The sequence below is a fragment of the Neolamprologus brichardi genome, chromosome 14 (assembly GCF_056152115.1).
Source record: "Neolamprologus brichardi isolate AB-2024 chromosome 14, ASM5615211v1, whole genome shotgun sequence".
NCBI lineage: Eukaryota > Metazoa > Chordata > Actinopteri > Cichliformes > Cichlidae > Neolamprologus > Neolamprologus brichardi.
In genome coordinates this window covers 5,858,111-5,882,234 of record NC_142117.1, presented here as the reverse complement: position 1 = coordinate 5,882,234, position 24,124 = coordinate 5,858,111, and the positions used below count along the sequence as shown (strand labels likewise).

At 39.8% G+C, this 24,124-nt stretch overlaps 1 protein-coding gene across 1 annotated transcript in view; it reads right to left on the bottom strand.

The window, feature by feature from the left end:
• Nucleotides 1–22,917, bottom strand: part of rab2a (RAB2A, member RAS oncogene family) — a 28,213-nt gene extending 5,296 nt beyond the window's left edge. The window contains exons 1-7 of the mRNA XM_006808414.2: nucleotides 22,707–22,917; nucleotides 12,993–13,064; nucleotides 11,280–11,347; nucleotides 9,512–9,594; nucleotides 7,359–7,451; nucleotides 5,924–6,035; nucleotides 340–408 (exon numbers count right to left, since the gene is read on the bottom strand). Coding sequence (XP_006808477.1) covers nucleotides 340–408; nucleotides 5,924–6,035; nucleotides 7,359–7,451; nucleotides 9,512–9,594; nucleotides 11,280–11,347; nucleotides 12,993–13,064; nucleotides 22,707–22,752 — 543 coding nt within the window. The 5' untranslated portion in view covers nucleotides 22,753–22,917. The remainder of the gene's footprint in view (nucleotides 1–339; nucleotides 409–5,923; nucleotides 6,036–7,358; nucleotides 7,452–9,511; nucleotides 9,595–11,279; nucleotides 11,348–12,992; nucleotides 13,065–22,706) is intronic.
• Between the last annotated feature and the right edge of the window lie 1,207 nt (nucleotides 22,918–24,124).

Sequence of the window (24,124 nt, the reverse complement as noted above, 5' to 3'; positions counted from 1 at the left end):
ATTTATGAGCTGGCAAGATGCCGAGAGAGAGACAGAGAGAGTGAGACAGGGAGACTGAGACAGGGAGAGAGCGCAAACTAAGAAGTGAAGAGTGTGTGTGTGGAAAATAGAGCAGAGGAGAGGAGGAACACTGGGAGTTTTGCTTGGCTGCAGTCAAAGGAAGCTGAGTGGAGGGCTTTTTTCCCCTTCTTTTTGAAAGAGAGGGAGCATGGCAAACCACACACACTGCTGCAAAACCACACTGAGGAAGAAGAGGGGAAGGAAAGAGAAGAACAAAGAAGAGAGAAGAAGGCTCAGGGAGGAAAAAAAACCCAACACAGGAGGAACACAGTATCTCACCTCATTGTTGATATCAAACACTCCCTCCTGGATCTTCTCATAGATCTCCTTGGCTGTGTTGATGAAAGCCTGCCGTAGAGACAGGAAGTGAAACAGACAGAGAGGACAGGAAGGTTAAAACCATCTTTTTATGCTGACTCCTATAAATGAGCCTCGTGTCATTAGGAATGCAAAGCAAATTCAAGTTTCAGTAACATAACCAGGCTCTGACTTTCAGGCATTTACTGTTCAGCTGCAGCCCGAGCTTCCCGTCACAGCTCAAAAACACCTCACAGAACTTTGAAACTTGACATCAGTGAACTTACCACTCCCAGTTTTATGCCCTCTCTCACATCAGTGACACAAAGCATGAACCGATCTGTTAAATATTCCATATAGGTGTGTCAAGTGCAAGTAACAAAGTCAGACGATCTATATTTAAGTGTTGGCTGCTGAACACAAATAAATTCACAAGTTTATGTGAGTGGAAAAATACACCTGGCAGGCAAATGATAACCAAAAACGGTCCCCAAAATATCTGTGTTCGATGGTGCAGTCTCGACATGATAAAGGCATAAAATGTCTGCGCAGCTGTGCTTACTCTGGGAAAAATGCTAACTGCTAGGCTAGGTCAGACATACCTTGACTTCAGCTATTTAAAGCACAAGCAAATCCTTTCAAACCTTTAAGTTGCTTATTGGACAACAAACACACTAACACCAATGAATCCACAAGCAGCTAATATCAGTCTTAAGTAAATGCATTTCATAAAGTGTTGTATGATTAGTCATGCTTCTAAAATAATGTTAAGTATTTGCATGCTAAGTTAACCCTAAAATTAGTAAAGAAAAAAAAATGTCAACCTAAAGAAAGATTTTTTTTTTAAAAAAAGGTGACATCATGCTGCATGCGACATGAAAGCTGCATGTAGAAAATGACAATCTAATAAAATAAACCCTCAGAAAAAGAAACAAAAACAACTTAAAAGTTTAAAAGGCTTCTTCTGCAAGCTATGTTTCTAACATGTAAGCACACAATTGTATAACTCTGCAGCCTCTTTAACAGCTCATTAGAAGGCATGTAGGTCCATCTTTTATATTCAGTCTATGCTTCTCACATGTAAATTCAGTGGGAGTTATGTCTGGTGTTTTTGTGTTTTGATTCTTTAGAACAAATTAGCTCAAACATGTTAAAGATATCTCATATTTGACTTCAGAGCTACACATTTATCATAACTTGCAATTTACCAAATTATATAGACAGAAAGAAAGAAGAGTAAAATTGGGGCTTTTGGCACCCCTGAGCTCTTTGGAAGATGTTCTCAAAATTGTGTTTTGTTAAGGCTTAAAGAGCTTATGATGTACACTACTACTGAGAAGTATGATTGTTCTGCAAATACTATCCAAGCCCTTCAAGCCAGCTTTGAGAAGTTAAGGCGATATGGCGTAAGACCTTGTTAGAAGATGCAGTTGCCCTTTTGAGCAGATCAGCAAAAGAGATCTGAGCAGAACACACAAGCAGACAATACAAAGTTTGTCGCACACACACACGCACACACACTTACTTTGGGCTTACTAAGAGCACAGCAAGGATCAAAGATGATTGAATAAAGTAGAATTAATCTCCCTGAGTGACCGGCCTATGACTACGGTATCGATGCGTTCATCTCCAGGGGGAGTCTTTCTGTCTCAAGGGTCCGAGCTCAAGAGCAGCTGGGATAACTAGAAATGCGACACCAGCTCAGATGTCAAAACCTTCACTCTATGTAGGAATGATCTAACAATGCAGGCTCATATAAGCAATGGCAGTCAAAACTAAGCCTCATCAGAAAAAAAGGAATGTTCAAGAACTGAAAATATGTCCTGAACTTCTATCTGACACCCTGTCGGAAATAGACCGAGCCCAAGGGTGCACTCTAGTGTACTCTGTCCTCCTCATGCTGTCCTCTTTCCCTTCTTCAACTCATCACTGCACCCTCTGTACCACCAAATGTACTTAGAGTTTCTTTTTTTGAGTTAAACTAATGGACCTGAAGATATGTGTAGAAAGTGAAAACAAGAGGGAGAAAACTGAGGTGACTACAGAAGATTTATAGATGGTGATAGTGCAAAGAATAGAGAGTGAAAAACCATTACATGGCTGATAACAGAATATTGGGAAAAAATATTTAAAAAAAATCAAATAAAGTAAACAAGCAATTAAGCAGTGGGCAAAAAAAACAAATGGCAGAAGTGAAGAAATATAAGAAGAAAGACTGGTGAACAAGAACAGAAGCGAGCAGAGGTTAAGGATAGGATCTTAGTGAAGGAAGGGTGGGCAGAAGAGATGATGAAAAGGTGCTTACAGCAATTTCTCTCCATCTATCTGTAAGGACCATCTTATCAGCCTCAATGTCCACCCACAGACCCTGACGACAAACCCAGCATGCTGATTGGCTGCTGAATGTCGCTGTGAGGGGAGGCGGGGTGGAGGTTATGAATATGTATGAACTATAACCGGTTGATATACTGCTCGAGAGAGGAGGGGAGGCGATGGGTTGAAGAGCAGGAGAGGAGGGAATTGGGGGAGGATAAAATGAATAAAAAAGGGCAGGAAGACACGTTGGAGGAGGGGGGAGGGAGAAAGGAATGGTGGAGCAGGATGGGGGAGGTAAAGGAGGAGAGCTAAAGAGCAAATGATGGACGTCAAGGGATGAGGAGGGATGGAGCGAGGAGAGATGAAGGGAAGGGTGGAGAGGAGTGGTATCAGGAGGATTCAGAGGACACTAATGAGACAAATTAATCATACCACACACGCGCGCATGCACGCACACGCACACCTCCCCCTTATCTTAACCCATGAGAGGACTCAACTCATCAGTGGTGTTGGTGTATGTGTTTGCATGATATAGGCCAGGCGTAAGACGGTATGAAGGAGAGATTGGGGGGGAAAATAAAAGCAAAACAAGACACACACCCAAAAGACCCCAAAACCAAATCACCACTGACACCCACCCACACACGAACATACAGTGTCGTGCTCCTAGCTTGCATGCTGCACTGTGTAGGATAGGATTTATGTGATTGGATAAGTGAGAGAGGGGTCCCAGAAGACGACGCCATGCATTCATTACACACAACATCACCAGGGGTGTGTCTCTCTCAGGGGTGGAGAAGGATGCTCAGAGTGCCAACTGGGGTTTGTGATGCTACTGTGAGGCTGGTAAGGTTACACCACCATTGTGATCCTTGACACTGCTGGTTAATCAGGAGGTTTGAGTCTGATGTGGAATTTAGTCAAATGTTAAATCTGTGACACAGAACATTATAACAAGAAAAAAAAATGTGTGTTGACTTTTACTACTGATCCAAAATGTGCACTGACTCGTTTATCATGGAACATGTAAAAACAAATACATGTGTTGTTGGCGTAGACAGTATATGAAAGATGGATGTCACCCAATGGATTGTAAAGTACAGGTTTGAAGCCTCGACTGAGCGTCTTCTTCACAGAGAGTGGAAAATCATTTACATGGTGTTTTTTTGGTGTTCTGAAGCCAGATGTGACGAGCCAGAGGTGAGTCTAACTGAGAAACCAAGCTATTTGGGTAACAAGTTTTCAATCACAACGATAACATCCTGGACAATCTTCTCTTGTCTAACTCTTAAAATACTTCACACTTACACCATGGGCTTGGATGACTGAGACTATGAAGGAAAGGGTTTGTGAAGGTCAGAGCAGAGGGTTGTTTTCTGACAGACGTCTATAAAACCACAAGTCTTATTGGAACAACAGGTATTGCTGGTCATTAAAAAAAGTTATGTAGTGTTTAAGGCTATTGGCAGTAAACAAGTCGCCACATTCAGGGCTGGTAAATTAAGCTATCGTGGAACTGCCGAAAACCTTTTATAAGCAGTTCCAGTTTTCTATTTTATAAACAATCTCGCAATCGCAAAAAAGTATCTTACCTGTTTTTTAAGCTTTAAAGTTAGAGTTGTGGCAACACAGCCACCTGATTGTGGTCTATTAGTCATGACCTCTGGTGGAGAATTTTATGGAATTATCAGACAAGTCCTCAGGCCTGCCGCTTGAGACATTCAAACATCTTGTACTCCAGTTTCTGTACATTTTATCGATCAGGTTTCTGTGTCTACATGTCGCATCCATACAGTTTTTGTATGCAGTTCTCTAACCAAGATTGCCATTGTTAGCTGATAACTTTGCATTTGGCCCTACTGTCAAAATATGGTCTTTTCTGGCTCCAGACGATGAACGTGGCAACATTACAAATGTTGAGGCTTTTCAGGCCAGAAACCAACTGACGAGGAAGACTGAAGACCATGAGTTTGCAAGTTAGACACAAAGTTGATTTTGTGTTACTGTGTTTCTGAGCCCCAATAAAACTTTTTACAGGTAATTTGTTAAAGCTAATGCACTGAATGGCAAATACAGGAATATTAGGGGCGTGTAAGAAAATGAAGGGGTACCGTTATATTTTTAGACATATTTGCACATCTTTTAAAAATAACAAGCATTTAAAATTCAGTTTGTGTAAGAATGGAAAAACTGACTTAACTAGAAGATTTATGTTAGAAACTTACAATGTACTTTGGACCTATAAAAGGACAAAGATGAATTGTGCTTGATTAATGTGTTCCACAAACAGCAGGAAGTCTATGAATTCTTTATAGGCTTCTTTAGAGGTTGGGTTTTCAGCATTTATCTGACCTGAATAGTGATTTTGAATACAAATTAAACCTGAATGAAAATTTGTTTTGTCTGTATGTTTGCTTCAGAAACACAGCTGCAACTTGGCTAATAAATTACAAATCTTTTACTAATTCAATGGACAAAATATTTTTCCATCCATGTTGTTACTTTGGGAATTTTATCTATCTGAGAAAGGAATATATAATTATGCATGAAAATTCCCAAACTGGGCTGAATGCATAGACTGTATATACATGATGGCTGTAGCTATTCGTTGCAATCCTGTAGCTAGTCCTGTTGCGGTGCTGCAATGTGAGTGTTTTGGCAGTTAAAGTCTTGGTGTCTGGACACTGAGCAAAGGGTGGGTTCTGACTCAGCACACCCAAGAATCAGTAACAAGGTAGGTCCACCCTAAACCATATCCTTCCTCTCCCTTTTAACTAAATGTGATACAAAACAACAAGTATGGTGTACACAAATAGACCAGAATCTAGACCAGATCGAGGAAGCTGGGGGCCATTTTTTAAAAATATATTTCTATAAAACTAAACTCCTTAAAAAAAACAAAAAAGAAAAGAAAAGTAAAGAAAGAACTCTCCCCCTGCTGGCCATTAAAAAGAAAGCAAGTTAAAGACCCTCCATGTTGGCCTCACCAGCAAGTTATGCTGATTTTTTATATACAGTCCATGTGTTTCGTCTATGAGCCTATGGCAGCGCTTATGTGATAACATACACACAATAAGCAGATGTTTAGCAGGGCTATCACCATCTTCAGATGAACCACCATCACAACCAGCTGACTGTGATTATAAAGACTTCCTAAAATATATTCAAATATAATGCTGACCTCCGAGGCAAATTCCTAATTCAGATAAATAGGTGGTGAAAGCTGGTAGGGTTGCGTGTATGGAATTACCTCCTCTACATTAGAGGCAGTCTTAGCTGAGGTCTCCATGAATATGAGTCCATGTTCTCTGGCAAATGCTTCACCTTCCTCTTTCTTCACCTCTCTCCTTGACTCCAGGTCACTAAAACAATAGATACAATCAATTATAAAATCATGTAACAAGCCATGAATTACAAACTAAATTGCTAGGCAGTTCAGTGTTGGTCACGTGTATCCTTATTTGCTACAGTATAACTGATTTTACAAAGCAATTTTGGTAGAAATTGCAGAAGATCACTTTAAACTATGTTTTTTAAAAATGAAGCACCCTTGTAGCCAAACTCATTACAACTGTAGTGTGTAACTGAATTTTCTCTGGGTCCATTCTTGTCAGGGGCTTGTATTTTGTATACTTCTGGTGACTACTCATTTAAGAAAAATGATGAGAAATATAAATTAAACAAAAACAAATTAAACATTTTATGCTCTCTTTGTAAATCCCAAGAAATCTGTACCATCTGTACCTACATTAGTCAAGGATGTTATTTGGCTCGTCTGTTCACTAGTGGGATTATTTAGAACGTCATGGATGGATTTACACAAACATTTTACCAGACACTGGGACTGGCCCAACAACTCAGAAGTGATTAGATTTTGGAGTTGATCTGGATAAAGATCCAAGACATTTTGGAAGAATTTTTTAAACACAAGGCAAAACCGGACATATAACATATATCAAATTAATATTTTCTTGTTTGAAAACTTATCCTTAAGCTCGTTGAGGTGACTGATGTTGTGGTTTGGGACTATATAAATAAAATTGAATTGAATTGCTACTTCATGATATCATGAAGCTACTTTAAGGTCTTGACTGGGAAAAGTCAAGCAGCAGAGAGTAAGAGAGTAATGCCTTCTGCTTTTCGGTGGCTAACTTACTGCTAGCTTAGCGTAGATTGCCGTTTTCTAAATTTAACAATTGCACCTCAGATCACACAAAGTAAATGTGCTTTTAAACGACAGAGTTAATGCCAATGTGTCTGTAATTGTATCAAAAGCTACATTTTTTGGAAACTGTCATCTTACAGAATATGAGTGAGCAAGCAGTTTGTTCAATACCAGCTGAAGAGAACTGTGGAAAGAAACTTCCTCATGTAAGATGTAAATATTAAAGCACATTTAGCAATGGACGTCACTTGTTGTGACAAGTTTCTTACACGGTGGTGTGTTATGTAAGCTTGAGCACAGAGTGTGTCTGGGGGAGAAAAGCAGAAGTGACTGAATTACACACTTAGTGACAGTGTAAAATTATGACCAGACTCAGCCATAAAAAACAAAGTCAGACATCGTTACACAGCAACATGTTGTAAAACACACTATTAATGGTACAGCGTTATGTAGGGCAGTGGGCAGCCATCACTGTAGAAGGGGGGAGGGGGGGCAAACTAACAAACAAAAAACATGTTACCTCTTGTTGCCAATGAGCATGATGACCATATTGGAGTTGGAATGTTGGCGGGCATCCTCTAACCAGGTCGTCAAGTGGTTGAAAGTGTCCCTTCTGTTCAAACAAGCACAGATTGATGGTTTCACTATGACTGCATTGAGATCAAACTGAAAGCATGCCAGATAAAGCAGCTGTTGTCACGCAGACGCATAAACATAACTGATTTGACAGATCTGCCGTTTCCTTTTAAATTGGTGACTGATGTGTGTGCCACTTCCTCTTGCGATTACGCCAACTATTTAAACAGAAAACTCCCTCATCCTGAAAAATATACATCTACCTCTGTAACTCCTTTATGCACATAATTCGCAATAATTATTGCTTCACTTTAATTTCTTACAGGTGACAAATGTGATGGGAATACATCTCCAGACAGTTTTCATCTCTTTATATACCTGAGCACTAACGGATGAATTGTCATTTACTAGGATTGCTGCTTTTATTAGAGTATCTACAGCAAACACATGAAAGGAAACAAGAGACGAAAGAGAGACAGATCATCAAAGCTCGATTCGCCAGCTGGTTTCAAACACAATGCAGTTAATGGTCAGGGCCTTTAAAACACACCAGTGCACCTGAATAAATGAATTTTCTTTTCTTAATTTCAGAAAATTTCATTCATACAATCAACAGGGTTGGAATTAAAACTTAATATATAATAAAAATGTTCTGATTTAAAAAACACTTGGAGACAGTACAACTGGCACTAAGACTGTGAGCTATAAACTACTGATATAATGAATCTTTATCACCGTATCACAGTTGACAGGATGTCATTACATATCTGACCCCACACTGGCCTTTTTTCCCCAGCTCATCCTATAATGTCCAGGGCTCGCAAAATCGCTCTCAGCCCCGCCCGTCAGGTTATCATATAGCCCGACGGGCGGGGCTGAGATAGATTTTGGTCGCCCGACCGGAGATATCGCTAGCTCCGGGACGTCGGGCTCGTGATTTTGCGAGCCCTGATGTCTGAAGTCTCTTCAGTGGACTCCAGTGTCCCAGTTCTTAATAATACTTGAATGAAAAACAAAATCTGTTCTGCTCATTTCCAGCATTTTATTTTTCACTCTACTATAGCAACTCTGTGAGACTCAACATTCAAAATGAATTCAGCTTGTAATGGGCCTTGGTGCATTCTTTGTCTAAAACAAGCATTGAACCCTTCCCCCTTTACGGCCACCCTCCCTTAAAGCCAACTGTTTTCTGACTGACCCTTGTAAATATTAGGTTTGGGCAGCAGGTGGACGTATGCCTGAGATGAGTGTATTAGGGATATTGTCACAAACATTACTTAAAACTTTTGCCAGTTTAATGTGAGCGTCTACCATTGCAAACGTGTTTATGTAACAGAAAATTCGGGACAACAAAAGGGCCGACTCCATAGTCAACTGACTGCAACTGCATATAGAATGTCAGAGCTATGAAGGGTAGGATTCTTCCACTGGGGCTCATAAATATTCCAAAGAAAATGGATTATCATGAGTTGGTGGAGTGGAAATCCTGAATGAATTACCCCGGACAAAAAGTCACGGGACAGAAAACATTTAACCCCTTAAGAATATGAAACTCAATCATCACAATTAAAGGTAATTAAACTAGTAAATGACAATATATATGTTTCTATGGCTCACAGTGTTGAACTGCCGGTGGGTTTTAAACAGCTCGGCTAAAATGCGCTACTGACTTTGGCCATCCTTTCTTTTTCAACAGCACCATGATGATTTTTACACGAGTATCTTTATAACTTTTGGATAAATTAAGTATTAGGGATACCTCTTTCAACAACATCTGATCTAGCCTCATTGCTAGTTTCTTAGCTCGCTAAGGTCACTTCCATTTATCAGTGCTGTAATTTAACTTTCAGGGATAGCTGGTAAGCCAGCAGATGACAATGGTTAGCATTCAACACTAGCAACTAATGGGTGACGCCAGTCATCTATATACAGTCTACGATGATATCACAACATGCTCATAACATACAAGTGGAGATTATCCATAGTGAGGAAAGGATGCTTGTAATGTGACTGTAGTTTTACTGCGGTTCATCTCGATTGCATTGTGTCTTATAAACACTCAGCTAGCATGTGTATGATTGACTGACTGATTGTTACCTTGTGATGTCATAGACTAGGAGTGCTCCTGCCGCTCCTCTGTAGTAAGACCTGGTGATGGACCGGAACGACTCCTGACCAGCCTGGAGAAACACATGCATATATTAATAAACAGAAATTGAAAGCTGAATAATTGAAATGTCTGCAGACACCTGCAGAGTTGTCGGTTTTTTCAAGGGCCCCAACAAAGACTTTGGCTTCACAGGTCTGCTTTTTTAGCTCTGCAATTCATTCAAACAGCTGAGCTCTTCTGCAAGCTCCCATGTTGTCTAGTCCTAATACATGTTATACATCAGTCCTGATTCTCTAGCAGAGTCCAGCTCTGGGTTTTCAGTCAGCTGGGGAGAGGACAGGACAGAGCACAGCCTGTAATGGGATACAATAGAGTTCTCTTTCATTCTCCATCTATCTTTCACAATCCCTTTCTTTCTCTCTGCTTGTATGTCTAACCTCGCTGTTTCTCCATATTTATGATGAACAGAAGGACTAGCTCTGCTAGTCAAGCTGGCTCTCTGGGTCACCTTGTTCAGTAAACTACATTATTATCATCCCCTCGTTATCTCACTTTTTCTATGTCTTTCTTCGATCACTCATCTTTTAAGTAATCGAAGAAAGCCATCTTTCCTTCATTATTTTCATCATCCGGTATTCTTACAACCCCCCCAGTGCAATATCTATTCATGTTCTCTTGCTATTCAATGTACAGTAACAATGTCGCCTGTGTTCGTCCAAGCCCGAGCAGAAAACAAAACGACACTCTATCCTAGCAGCTGCAAGTCCCATGCTGCTCTGACCTCATCTGAAACACCAGACAGTCAGAAAGACAGGGAGGTGAATCATTCAGCCAGTCAGGGGACCAGGCTGTCAACGTCTCACCCAGCGAAGCAGTTGGTTTGTGAGTCAGAAAACTAGTAAGGACAGCCAAGCTGGGTAAGTTAGCCGGCTAGAAAGCCATTCAGAAGTCTGGTCAGTCAGTGCAGCAAACACCAAGTTAGCTGGTCACTAGAGCAGTCTGCGAGATGTTCAAGGAGCTGTCAACCAGCCAGTAATGCTATTAGTGAATAAATGATAAATAAGGGTGAAAGAGAGGGAACGCTGTGCCTGTCTGCCATCTGGCCAACAGGCGTGCATAAAGAAACACACAAGCATACATGTGGCAAGTGCAGCCTGCACAATAACCCAAGTGGCTTCTCTAACTATTAGGAGATTATGTACTATACAAATCAAAATTTGTTGCTGAGATTTTCACTTTGGCCAAACCTGGAAAACCAGGTAAAGACAATAATCTCACTGGTGGGCCCCCTGGGACCAGAGAACCAGGACTGAAATGCTGGTCCCTTTTCTCACACTGCTTCCTTAAGACCAGAGAACAAGTATTCACAGAGCTCTAACGCCATCTGCTGGTTAAAACTGTAAGTGCAAGCTGTGAAAAATCACAGTCCACCAATCCAAAAGTCACAATGTTACGTCATTTTCTGGGACTGTCCCATAATGCATGCATGCATTTTAGATAAACAAACAAACAAACGAAAAGGTCCTTGCTCTGCAGTGCTGCACATAAGTTAAATAATAATAAAATAATGATAATGTTGCAGTTTTTGGAAAAAATAAAAGCCAAACAAAATTCAATACATTCCTGCCACATTGTACTAACAAGCTTGAAACCTACATTTATAAGACTTAAATACACTTACAGTTGAGGAAACAAATTCAAGTTATATTTTCTGTTTGAAAAAGAAAAGGTAGAAAAACAGTATATATGTATTACCGTATCCCAGATTTGCAATTTGATCTGTTTGCCATCTATAGTGATCATCCTCGCGCCGAATTCCACACCTGCATAGACACAATCACAGAAGATGGGTGAATAACCCTTTCTAAATAAAAGCTACACAGATCTTACACAGAAGACTTTTTTCTTAACTGTTAATTATCTGTTGATGGATTCTGATAGCAATCAAATGCTTTTAAAAATACATGGCGTCTGTATTCAAGCTAGAGGTCGATTCTATATAATATCCATTATCATCTGCCTGCAGGCAATGTGCAGGATATGGATAATGTCCTTAACATTATCGCAGTTTGACAAGTAAGCACTTGAAACACCTCAAAAGCTTTGCAGATCGGCCATTTGTTGATTTTAACCGAGATGATGAAAATCCATTTATAATTTCTGTTGGAGAAGTGTAACCCAGCACATCGGGGTCAATGACAGGGTTTCAGAAATAGTTTTACAATTTTCAAATGACACTGCTGTGCTTTTCTTACTGCACAAGCGTATAGATCCCTCAGCCTAGTTCACAGGAAGAGAGATTTGTGGAGAGGTCTGATGCCAGACATTTCATTTTAAATATGAGCAAAGCTGAGGAGATGGACCCACTTGGACTCATCTCATACTCTCCAGATCCACCTTTATACAGAGCATGAAGAGTACCACAATGTAAACACAACCTTAATCAATCTTATCTACAATCTTAAATAATGCTGATGGAGGCTGTGGGGCTTGTGTGATGGCTTCATGCTGTTCTTGTCACACAACCAGTGATCGCAAGTGGTATGCATAATGTGTGTTATTCTATTATAGCTGCTATAATTACTGGGTCATCTGTGTTTTGAGTCCAACATAAATTGCCCCACAGACACAACAAAGTATACATTGCATTGTGCTTAAGATCAAATTTGAAGTTGAAATCACATATCTGCTCTTAGGCCAAAGGCTAAAATTGGACGTAGATATTGGCTTTATATTTTATTTTATTTATTTATCAGTGGCTCCTCCCCTGTAGCAGGGGTGGTGTTCCTGCTGAAGCTGCTTTACAAAGCATGTGATTTCCAACTCATTCTTTCATTGTACATAGATCACACGAGCTGGCAAGAGATCCAGTGTATGGCTTAGGCCGCTGACCCACTCGGATTTAACCAGCACTATGGAATTCAGCACTGCTGAGAATCCATACAGGGCAGAGGTGGGTTTTTATTTTGATGGGCACACCATGCAGCCAATCACATGCAAAGAAGGGCTGTGTGAAAGAAGGAAGAGGGGCAGACGTTTTGTGGTGGTACAGACCAAGTACACAAGTGTGTCGGGGGAAAATGAAGAAGCGAGCGAAAACGTAAAATGAGCAGCATCTGCATTTCAATAATACTGGAGACTGCAAAGCTGCGAGCTGGCTTTATGGCCATTCATACTGCACAAAGTAATTAAGCAATTTTCTGTAACTGATGCAATTGTAAGAGGTTATTCCTCTCTGTCAAATCTACTGGAGTTGTACACAGTAAAATCTGAATTTTCTGAATATCTGAAGGGTTTTGGTTAACTCAGCATCTAATTACTTTTTACTTCGTTTTTTATGCTGTTAACGTAGCATCAGCTATATTGCTTTTACTTTACTTTAGTCTGACCTAGTCTATCAAGTTTAATTAGTAAAAGTCATCTAATTATGCTTTATGTTTTTATTATAAATGATGCAGGTGGTCTTACCGATGGTGAGGTCGTGAACTGGCTGAAACCTCTTGTCTGTGAACTGTAGTAATAGACATGACTTTCCCACACCTGAAAAAAAAAAGTACACAAACAGAATTAAAGGGGATCAAAGGGGATTCATTCATACGCTGACAATAAAATACTACAAGTCAGAGCCACTGCTGTTTGTAGGTTGGCAAAACACCAAGTTACAACTCTTTCATTTTTAATATAAGACAACTGGAGTCAACATCATGTTCAAATGACCCAGCAGGGAGCACACCATTTCATCAGCTTTGCTCCAGTTAACTAACTATTAGCAAGCTAACTGAGCTATAAAAGGTGGCTAATTTTTATGTAGCCAAAAGGGCACTAATGAGCGTGCCTATTTTCAATGGCAATCCACACATACCTTCAGCTCTGAATGTGGCAAACGCCCACAGATACACAAACACTTACAAAAGCAACACTTTCATTGTTCATAATTCTGTTTTAGGTAATTTATTCTCAACTGAAAAACCCCCCCAAAGCGAAACAGCGAGTTAGGATCGCTGACAGGTGTTTGCAAATGCAATCATTAAATCAAAGACACATTGACTTAACTGCATTACAAACTATAGATGGAAAAGGTGAGCAGATTCTCAGAGCGAGTGTGAGCTGTTATTTCCTCAACACAAATATCTAGAAGCATGACAAACACACTCAACAGGTTTGGTGCCACAGTACTTCTACAACATTTAAAAAAGTTAGTCACTTGTCACTGAGATGTGCGTGTAAGTGTGTAGTAAAAAGAAAGTTTCTTTTAGTGAAGAGCAGTTACGAAAGCAAGGAAACAAAAGAAAAAAAAAAATACAGCCGTAATTCCCGTCACCTCCAAGGCTAATATGCTACGGTGAGGAATCCCTTAAGGAAGAATATCGATGTCTATTGGTGACGAGATGCATTTTGAAAGCACTGAATCAACTTTAACTCAACCTGATACCATTTTAACCCTTTTATAAAAAGACCAAAAGTGTCAGGAACATTCAAGAAAATGGAGAATGCTGGTATAGAATGATTTACTCAGCAAATATGGTAAGTAAGGCTTTGGAGTCAAAGGGTTTGGGAGTGTGTGAACATATGTGTGTGTAAGAAGAAAAACAGGAGGAAGAAGTGGGGGAGGGATGACCACAGGAGAATAAAAGAGAACGTTAAGGAGACAGTAGCTGACAGAAACTCAAGGAGGTGCGACATGGTCTTCCTCTTCCATGGTTTCCACGGGTCACAAGTTGCTAAGCAGGGCCTGTGCGATGACGCTGTTGCTAGTAAGGGATGGAAGGATCTCGAGAAAGTTAAATAAAGGTGTAACAGTGAAGTCATTGTTACCTCCGTCAGTCAACAGACACCTGCTCATAGCCACTCTTGCACTACTAAAGCAACAAAACAGTAATAGCAATCTTTCTAATTAGCCACAATGCAATTAATACATTTTAACATAGCAGAACTTTTCATTTATGACAAGAGGTAACAGCTTGATGGCTGTGACACAGAGCAAAAGCAACCTGTCTACAGGAGCCTAGAATCAAAGCATGCTGTGTCTTTAAATGCAGAGCATGGCTACAATTGGAGTCATAATTAGTGACTGTGATAGGTTTCTGTGAATGTGCTTTCAAACAGTCTCACCAGATCTCGTCACACAGAGGAACATTTGGACATACATGCTGGGTTGTCAGACAACAAAAGGAACATGTTGACTGGATTACTGACAGGTGGAATAATTAAATTGCGCTTTTTGAGCAAACACCAGTATGACTCAACAAATGCGATCCACTAACAAGTAAAAATATCCACCTCCCATAGTTGTGGCAAATAACAAAATCTTTAATGATGGTAAATGGCCTGTATTTGTATAGCGCTTTTCTAGTCCCTAAGGACCCCAAAGCGCTTTACACAACCTGTCATCCACCCATTCACACACACATTCACACACTGATGGGTAAGCTCTCACAAAAGCCTGAACAGTGGACCTTTGACCTTTAGCAACATTAAAAAAAAATAGGATGCATTCGACAAAATGATTCATAAACCACAGCTCTGTTCTTTAGACAAGGATACCTTGTAAAAAAGTATCCTTTTCCAGCTCACTTCAACAGTTGTCATAGTAACAGGTCCATCATGGCCGAGCACCTCACAAGTTGTCTCATACCATGGGGCAATTTCCCAGACTGAACTAGTTCTTACCTTTATTTGATACCTATTTCAAATTGTTTTTAATTACAATAAATCACAGCTAACACACTTCAACCAAAATCGATTGAAAACCAGACAGTACAAAAGACTGACATCGCTTTAGGGTTTGAAAAGTGAGGATAATGCAACATACTTGCATTTTTTTTAATGGCCATCAGGGGTGACACCTGCAAAAGGACTTTTGGATCCCACAGATCTTTGTGTGAAAACTGCCTTTGAACTCCATCTCTGTAAATACTTTCCTAATGGGATTATGGGTTTTGGGCTCAGTCATTCGTTTTGGGTATGAATAGCACATTTGTAAATTCTGGTCATTTTAACTGTAAAAAGAGGGAAAAACAGCACTGGCTAAAAAGATGGTCACTGACTAACAACTTGTGACTGACAAGTCTGCTAGTATGAACCACACTGTGGTGTGGTTTCAGCCGGTCACGCACCACTCAATTTTTGTAAACCCAGCCAGTTGGAGAGGCCAGGTTGAAAACAAGAGTGTATGATTGTGTCCATTTTTACCACCAGTTAAAGTGCAGAGATCTTGGACTGTACAGAAGGAGATATTGGACGGCTTGAAGAGTAAGAAGTTCTGGAGAAAACGTTGAAAAAGACAAAAACAAAGCAAAAATACTGCAATCACTGTGCTTCCTCTTTCAGTCCTATATCAGTATTGACGTTGAAATTGACGTTTTGCTTCAGTGGTGACACCTATTGTCCACGAGAGGACTGCATGGCCTCAGTGCCAGTATAAATGGTGAGGAGGCATTGATGATGTCAGGTCTTCTGACACAACCAACACAAAACCATAACAGACATTAACAGGGCACAAATCAGCAAGTGACATTATGATGTCTGTGTTCATGTTTTATACTGAGGACGCAGAAAGTGAGCTGATTTGTGAGCACCACAAACAATATTATAGTGAGAGCAGAGAAATGTCAAATGTAATGACTTTTCCCTTTTATTTTGCTCACAGCTTATCAATAATCGCAACTGAAGTTTTCTGTGTGACTGTTCATGTAAAAACATTGGATGCTGTTGTGCTGCTGTACATGTAGTATGACTGCAGTCTTTGCTTACCCATTCCAGACAAAAACCATTAAAACTGTTAATCCAGCAGGACAAATTGAGCATTACATCCCTTTCCACCCTCATCCTCAGGCCTCATCTGCTGAAAAATAAGTCGAGGCTCTAACACATGAAAATGTGTAAATATGCTCACTTATAGAGCAGGGCGATATGACCAAAAATATTTATCACGATATACATTTGAAAATTTGCGATAACGATATAACTGACACTAGACAAAATACTTTACAACTCCATAACTTTATTAGTGAAAAAAACCCCATCAATGTATTTTCACTTAAACAAGCAGCAGTTTTTTTATGTGCATTAAAGTTATATAACAATTTAACAGTGCAAATGCAAATTCCTTGCTGTCAGTTTAACCAAAAGGCATTTCCAGTGGAAATTGGCCAACATATCCTCAGCATAACCATGTATAATATCCATAAAACTTAAAAAGAGGTTATACACACACAATACGGCAATATTATGTTGAAGCACAGTACGTATCACTCCGCGAGGCTCCTGCCTACGATAGCTGTAATGCTCCGACAATCCATCAAGCGGTGCGGCTTCTTAGCTTAGCAAAGACGTCTGACAGATTTTCGAGCGCTGTGTACCACATAAAATCATTTCAAGGTCAGTAAACACAACCAGAATTCATACATAAGGCACACGAGATTATAAGGGGCACTGCTGATTTTCAGAAAAATCAAAGGATTGATTTTAAGTGTGCCGTATTTTCCAAAAAACACGGTAATAACAACGGCCCGCTAGCATGCTCGACCAAAAATAGTGCTTTGTTGTGTAACTGACGGACGAAAGCTAAACCAGTTCCACACCACTGAAGTTGCAACATTTTTACAAACCAGTTCGGGTTCATCCGTTTCATTCAACGATCCGCTTTCACTCTTCTCATTCTCCGTCGCCGGCACGCTTTTTCCTCCATGTGCATATGAAAACAAAGGCACTGTGCATGCGCGTTTTACCCATATTCTATCGCGATATTTCATTTTCTTATCATTGCCCAACATTATACCGGTATTACCGTGAATGGTATGATATGGCCCAGCCCTACTCACTTATTCCTGATACTGTTATTCTGGTCACTAAAAACGTCAAATGTTGATACCATTTCATCTCTAGCACTCAGAAATGTAGCAATTACGTTTTATGAAGAGATGATGTGGGCTGAGAATTAAAGTATAACACAAGCGAAAAAATTACTATTTCGTTTGAAATGAGACAAGAAAACGCTGACATTAATCAGGCACAATACACAACCTTGTTGCACATGGTTGGTGCCGATGTGTTAGGAGTGTCCAGCAAGCCAGTGAGATGTTGCTCTGCTCATTTACAGCAGTAACTTGAAGCTTGGCTAGGTCAGCAGACTGCACCACAATCCCTGCTGAGGAATTTGACAGGAACTGTCCACGGGAACAGTTTTTTGCACATTAAGTATTACTCAAGTGCATTCAAGTGTGATCTGAAGCCGTCATCCCCATAGGCTGTCGGCAGGGGATTTCAGAAGTTGAGAACAACATAAAATAGCTGAAGTTATAGTTTTAGAGATCCTTAAAACTTAAACTCAATCAGCATCCTATTCTGAATGAAGGACCCTACATACAACAACAATTATTAGACCCCAAGTTGTGGGACTATTTGTTAATCAAACCTGGTCAAATTGCAGTCCCACAATCCTGACAAGGCAGATTTCACACAGTTAATATTTACTGTTATAGGTTCCCCATTAACCCAGTTTAATCACACATGAACGCAATGTTATCCCTCAAACACTACTGTCAGCAGAAAACCACCTCAACTATGAATAACACACTTGTTAGCTCAGTTCACACTCCAGTCTGGTCATTACCGCGAAGAGGTCTTTTAAATTGGGGCTTATGGGACACCGTACTCTGTATACCGCAAAAAGATTAATGATAAAACAAGTCAAGGACAGGTAGTTTCTGTTTAAGTTATGTTTCTGCCTGGTTACAGTTTTAGGTGGTTGTATGACCTAACATAGATGTTACTAATGTTTGCTTGAGCAATTTTCTTTGGTATCAAAGGTTTCATAGACCAAATATTTGAAGCAAAACACTCAGGTGATTAATAACTAATGAAAATGTGTTAGTTGCAGCCTTTCTCATGAGCACATCTAAAGAGTTTTAAAAAATGACGACATTTGTTGGGGGGTGAATTGTGGAAAGCTAATAATCATAATTATTAGACAGGAAAACTACACACAAACATTTACCACAACCCCACAGTAGGTTCCCAAGGATACCTGTAAAAAAACTAGTCAAAGCAGATACACACGCAGGACTTAACAAAAGGTCCATGAATGAAGGATTTGTTCATTTTAGCCAAAGACCAGATATTATTTCATAAAAAATCCCAACAAACTATAGCTGTGCATATTGAAATCTGTCTGTGCTTTTCATAATGAAAACTGCTGTGAAACAATGAACCTCAAATTCTCTGAATGGGGTCAAACTCTAAAATTTGAAAAGCTGGAGATCTACAGGCTGTGTTCAGTAGGCCAGAGCCTATTTTTGGACATTCAATCTGTACTGAAGCTATAATTTCTGTTCAGATGCAGTTTGTCTTCTGCAAGCTATATCTGAGGACAGCCTGGCCATGGGTCAGAGAGACAGTCAACACTGAATTAGCTTTTTTCCTATGTCTCAGAATAGTCAATCCAATTTATCATTATTCGCCTGTGCAAGTCCCTGCTACTCCTTTAAGTCATACAGCAAAGCATCTCCTCAAACACTCCACGAAGGGTTGAGAGAAAATAAGAGGAGAGAGAGGTGATGACACCTGGAATGATATATGGTAAGTTTTGACAAATGTCACATTTCAGAAAGCATCAGCAACACAGCAAGGATGCAGGCATTAGAGCAACAATGGGTAGACGCCAGATTAAAATGACACATGGACAAGTTAGATAAAGGTCAAGAAAATTAATAGCAGGCCATGAATCTACACCTAAGGTGAACAACTACCGAAACACATACTACCTGCCAAAAAAGGTAGGATGCCACTGGACAAAGTGTGTGTTTTCCCCCCTAGAAAGTCATACACTGCAGCTGTATTTCTGTATTAATTATAGTTAATATTTTAAAGAAAAATCTCTGTGAGAAACTAGTTGAACTATTGAGTTCAACCAAAGGAAAAAAGTGTCAACTCTGAATACATGTCTGGCAGGTGTGGTTAAGAGCACCAGCTGCATGAGTGTATTAGCTGGGAATCAAAGGAGCTTGCAAAGAAAAGCGTCTGGACTTCTTTAAGTTGCTTGAAGACGTTTCACCTCTCATCCGAGAAGCTTCTTCAGTTCTAAGCTCCTTTGACTACGATGACCTGGATGACTGCGAACCTTCACAGACATTAGCTGGGAATGTTTCCTCAGACTAAAATGATGTCTGTCTGTCACTGACTGGAAATACATCTTCCTCAGTCTTCATGTGTAGATGAATGATTACACACTGCACTAAAAGACTGCCAATCTTACTGATACTGACCATCATACTAAGCACATGGGGAAGATGGAAGCCTTAATGATTACTTTTCACAATAAAAGCCTCACTGAACATTGATTAACCTGGAGATCGGAGGTTTTTCTGGTGTTTAAACTTGTGGATTTGCTTTGACTCAGCAAAGCAGTTACAAGGTAACAAGATGACACACCCAAGTTAAACTTGTCCAACTACTGGTCTATGACTGGTTTTAGATTTTGATAACATGTGGCTGTACAGACCAGGAACCATCATATCTCCTTTAGGGTGAAGATAAGACCAAGATAAGATGTGTTATATTCTATAAAATTAAACATAGAAGAATACATAGAAAAACATAGAATCCAAAATAAAATTATTAAATACAGTCATACAAAAGTGTAAAAACTGACCACCTAATGAAAATACAAAAAACGATCACAGTCAAAAAGAGTTCTTCCAGAAGATGTCCCTTTCTCTTTCGGACACACTTTTCACATACAAAGGCAGGCAAATCGCCCCACACTTTGTCCACAAAGTTGCCACAAGCCAAGCTGATGTTGTCTAACTAGTTAGTTAAGTAGTTGGGTAGTGGCAAAAATTAGCAAGTTCTACTCATACCAGTGATTCACCCACTGAATTACATGCCTTGCAGACCTATGCACTGGGCTTTTTGTTGTTTTTTGCCTAAGCTATAGCCTGGTATTAACATTGTTTACAGATAAATATAGCTCTAGAAATTTTCAATTTTAGCAAGGGAATAAAGAACCAGACAAATCTTTCATACTGTTATACCTGTTCAGCTAACATCTATTGACTTATGTTCACTAATAAAGGTGGGCTAAATCATTTATTTCTGTATTGACTAAATATGATTGGGTGCCAGCCTGCTGGTATGCTGGTAAGCAAGAGATAAACTCCCCACTGTCTCCTTCCCCTCTCTCCCTGCATGTAGAGCAACTCGTAAGCAGCTTCGCTGTTCCCAGTCACCGCTACATAATTAGCAATAAGCATTGTAGCTTATGAACAGTGCTACATACATTGTTTGCAAGATTAAATCCCTTCACCCCAACCCACCTTAGTTTAAGATGATCTGATCAGTCTGACTTGCATCATAGTATGATTACAACATTGCAGGCTAGTTTCTTACTTAAAATGACCTGTCTCCTATACATAAGTGCAACTGCTGACCTTTCTGTTGACAGAAATCATATGACCTAGTATAAGTAAACATCATGACTCCTGCACCTTTGAGTCTCATCATTGACAATGCTGGAAAATATATTTTACTCAAGCAACCGCTGGATAGGTTTTTACTTCTGAGAATCACTCTTGATGTATCTCTCAGCCCCAGATGAATTGAGCCAGACAGAACACAGTCAGATATATTGGGACTATGTAACGTTGTATTAAAATGACATATTACATGCAGAAAATGATGTTTTTACAATTATTTACTGTTGTATACAGTTACTACTACTCTGCCCCTAAACCTTTTTAGAAGCCTTTCTACTGATCACAACAACAACAAATCAGTGAGCCAATTAGATTTTCAGCTGGCAGACTAATGTTAGGTTTCTTTCCAGGGATTCCTGAAAGTGATCCCAAACACCCCACACTAAATTTGTAATGTCATATAATGAGAAGATGATAGCTATGGAACATTTGGCCCAGCAGCTTTTTTGACACTAATATTAATTACATGTTATGTCCTGGACACCAGATATTTTAGTTAAAAACTAAATACAATTTCCCCCTGGAAATATGCTTGAAAAACAAAACGAGGCTAGCACTGCAATGCCCGCGTGTGTGCTTAAAAAAGCCTCTTGAGGTAAAAGTAAGTGGCGCACAGATGGAGTATTTCTGGTGTAGACATCTGTGTAATCAAGCTGGGACCTTTTCAACATTCACTACTGAAGATAAACAACATACTTGTACGAAATCATAACAGCAGCAGGCAGAACGTGACCCTGCTTGGCAATAACAGTGTAGTAAACATGAAGCCCACCACAGTGTACGTCATCTAAGACAAAACTACATATCCGCACAATGGGAGTCTTTCCCCAATATCTACTCTGAATATTTTCTAGCTGCCTCTTGCTATCGCTGGCAGTTTATCTTACTAAAGCTCTCGTTGTACCTCACAGTTGTAAGACCTGCCTGCTTTTCTAAAACTGGTGCTATAACAGTATAATATAGAAATGTACCTGCAACTACACAGCGGTACCCCTCATCAGTACAGCCTGCTAAAAGTAAACAGATGACAACACCGCCGGCTAATTGAGTGGTTTCCAGCACAAGATATACAAACCTACATTTTGGTAAATGAAGCGCAAAACATGGAACCATGCAACGACTCCAAATCGCGAGGATATATGTAGCCAGAAATTAGATCTGCTCTACGCCATTTCAGGGAATATTAGAGGTGCAGCTTGGCGTCTTGGCCTTCTCTGACAAGGTGCTAAGCTAATGTTTAGTAATTATAAGAGATGAACAACAACAGAAATTGGTAGTGTGGTTGTCTGTCGTATGTAGCTGCAGTCAGTGAAGCATTATTTGGATGTCGTGACAGTCGGTTGCTAAATATTTGGTGGAAAAGCTAAAGCTACTTAGCTGGGCTGGCAAGCTGTAGCTAACACCCCCACCCTCGACGCAAAGGGACAAAAGGCCCAAACATTTATCAGCCGCTATCAACCTTGACACAAGCTACTCCAAGGCAGCTTGTGTAAAGATTCCTGTGTAGATTTTTTAACACTGTCAGGGGTCGCTTATTGTTATCTAAATACGTTAATAGAGAAGGATTGGAGCTGTCATCCCACCCCTTCTGTCTCTGCTTTTACCACGTCATTGAACTATCCAACACTGCGGAAATACGCCGCTAGCTAGCGGCTAAGAGCTAGGCAAATGCTAACTGGCAGTCTAACTAGCACTTGTTGTAACTTACCCGTGTCTCCGATGATGATGTATTTGAAGAGGTACGCATACGCCATGACCCCTGGTTTGTGCAGTTAGCTGTCTAGCCCGTTACACCTTCGTAAAATCGAACGTTACCGTGTGAAGAAAGTGGCTGACAGACTGTTAGCCCGTTTCTCTCTGTCCGTGCTGAGGAAGGAACAATAAACAGCCAGAGCCTCGGCTCGACGTCACACGGTCCGCCCTCGCCACGCTACACAATGAGGTCTTCAGGGTCTGCTCGGAAATTTACGATGCATTTCACTACTTCCACTCTTAGTGGAAATGATGGAGGGAAAAAAAATCACCTTTCTTTTAAAAAAGTCAAACAAATTTGTCAGGAGGTATTAGAATCACTTCACTTTGTTATTAAATGAATAAAAAATTAAATAAAAAGGGAGCAGAGATCACTGCTGCCACCTTCACAACATATAAAACAAATTCAAGGATAAACAATGTAAATGAAACCACACCGTGAAGCGGTATGCATAATACCATAAACAGTACCACATAGCAATGGCGATTCCAGGCTCAAACCTTTAGGGGGGCTCAGCTCCCAATCATAATGTCATGCATGCAGTGCAGTGTAATTAGTATTAATGGAATATGGTGTTTGCAACAAATATAATAAACCCATTTTACAGTTGCAAACCTCTATTCAATTGGATAAACATTACAATGTTACCTTCAAAAGCAGCCTAATAGTTGGATGATCAATTGTAGTGTCAAAGAATAATTCAGAGTAGTGATGGGATTTCCGGCTCTTTTTAGAGAACCGGCTCTTTCGGCTCGGCTCACTAAAAAGAGCCGGCCCTTTCGGCTCCGAACCTGCTCTTCAGGTTGTTTTGTTGCTTTAATTAATTTATTATTAACAATAATATAAAATTATGCACAAAAGGAATGTAAAAAATGTAAAAAAAAAAATGGTTTTATTTATATATGTTTATATGTAAATATTTACGGTGGCCCCTAGAGACAAAGCACGTACAAACTCCAAAACACAGCTACCTAGATCACTTAAATTACACAATTGAAAGCATACTTGTATGGTTTGTGTATTTATACACAAGCACTCATATATATTCAAATAATTTAAAATTAAAGTTCATTTACCTGTTACTACCACACACCAAATCCAGTCGTTGGTACTTGCTGGCTTGTGTAGCCACTAGGTAACAAAAGCTCAACACTGTGCCTAGCATCCTGGAGCACTTCTGTTGTCTTTTGTACGTGTTTTGGAGTTTTTACGTGCTTCTGAGTTTTTACGTGTTTTGCAGTTTTTACGTATTTTGGAGTTTGTATGTGCTTCAGAGTTCGTACGTGTTTTGAAGTTTGTACGTGTTTTGTCTCTAGGGGCCACCTTAAATATACTTTTATTTATTCACTCCACATAAAATGTAATAAACAAAT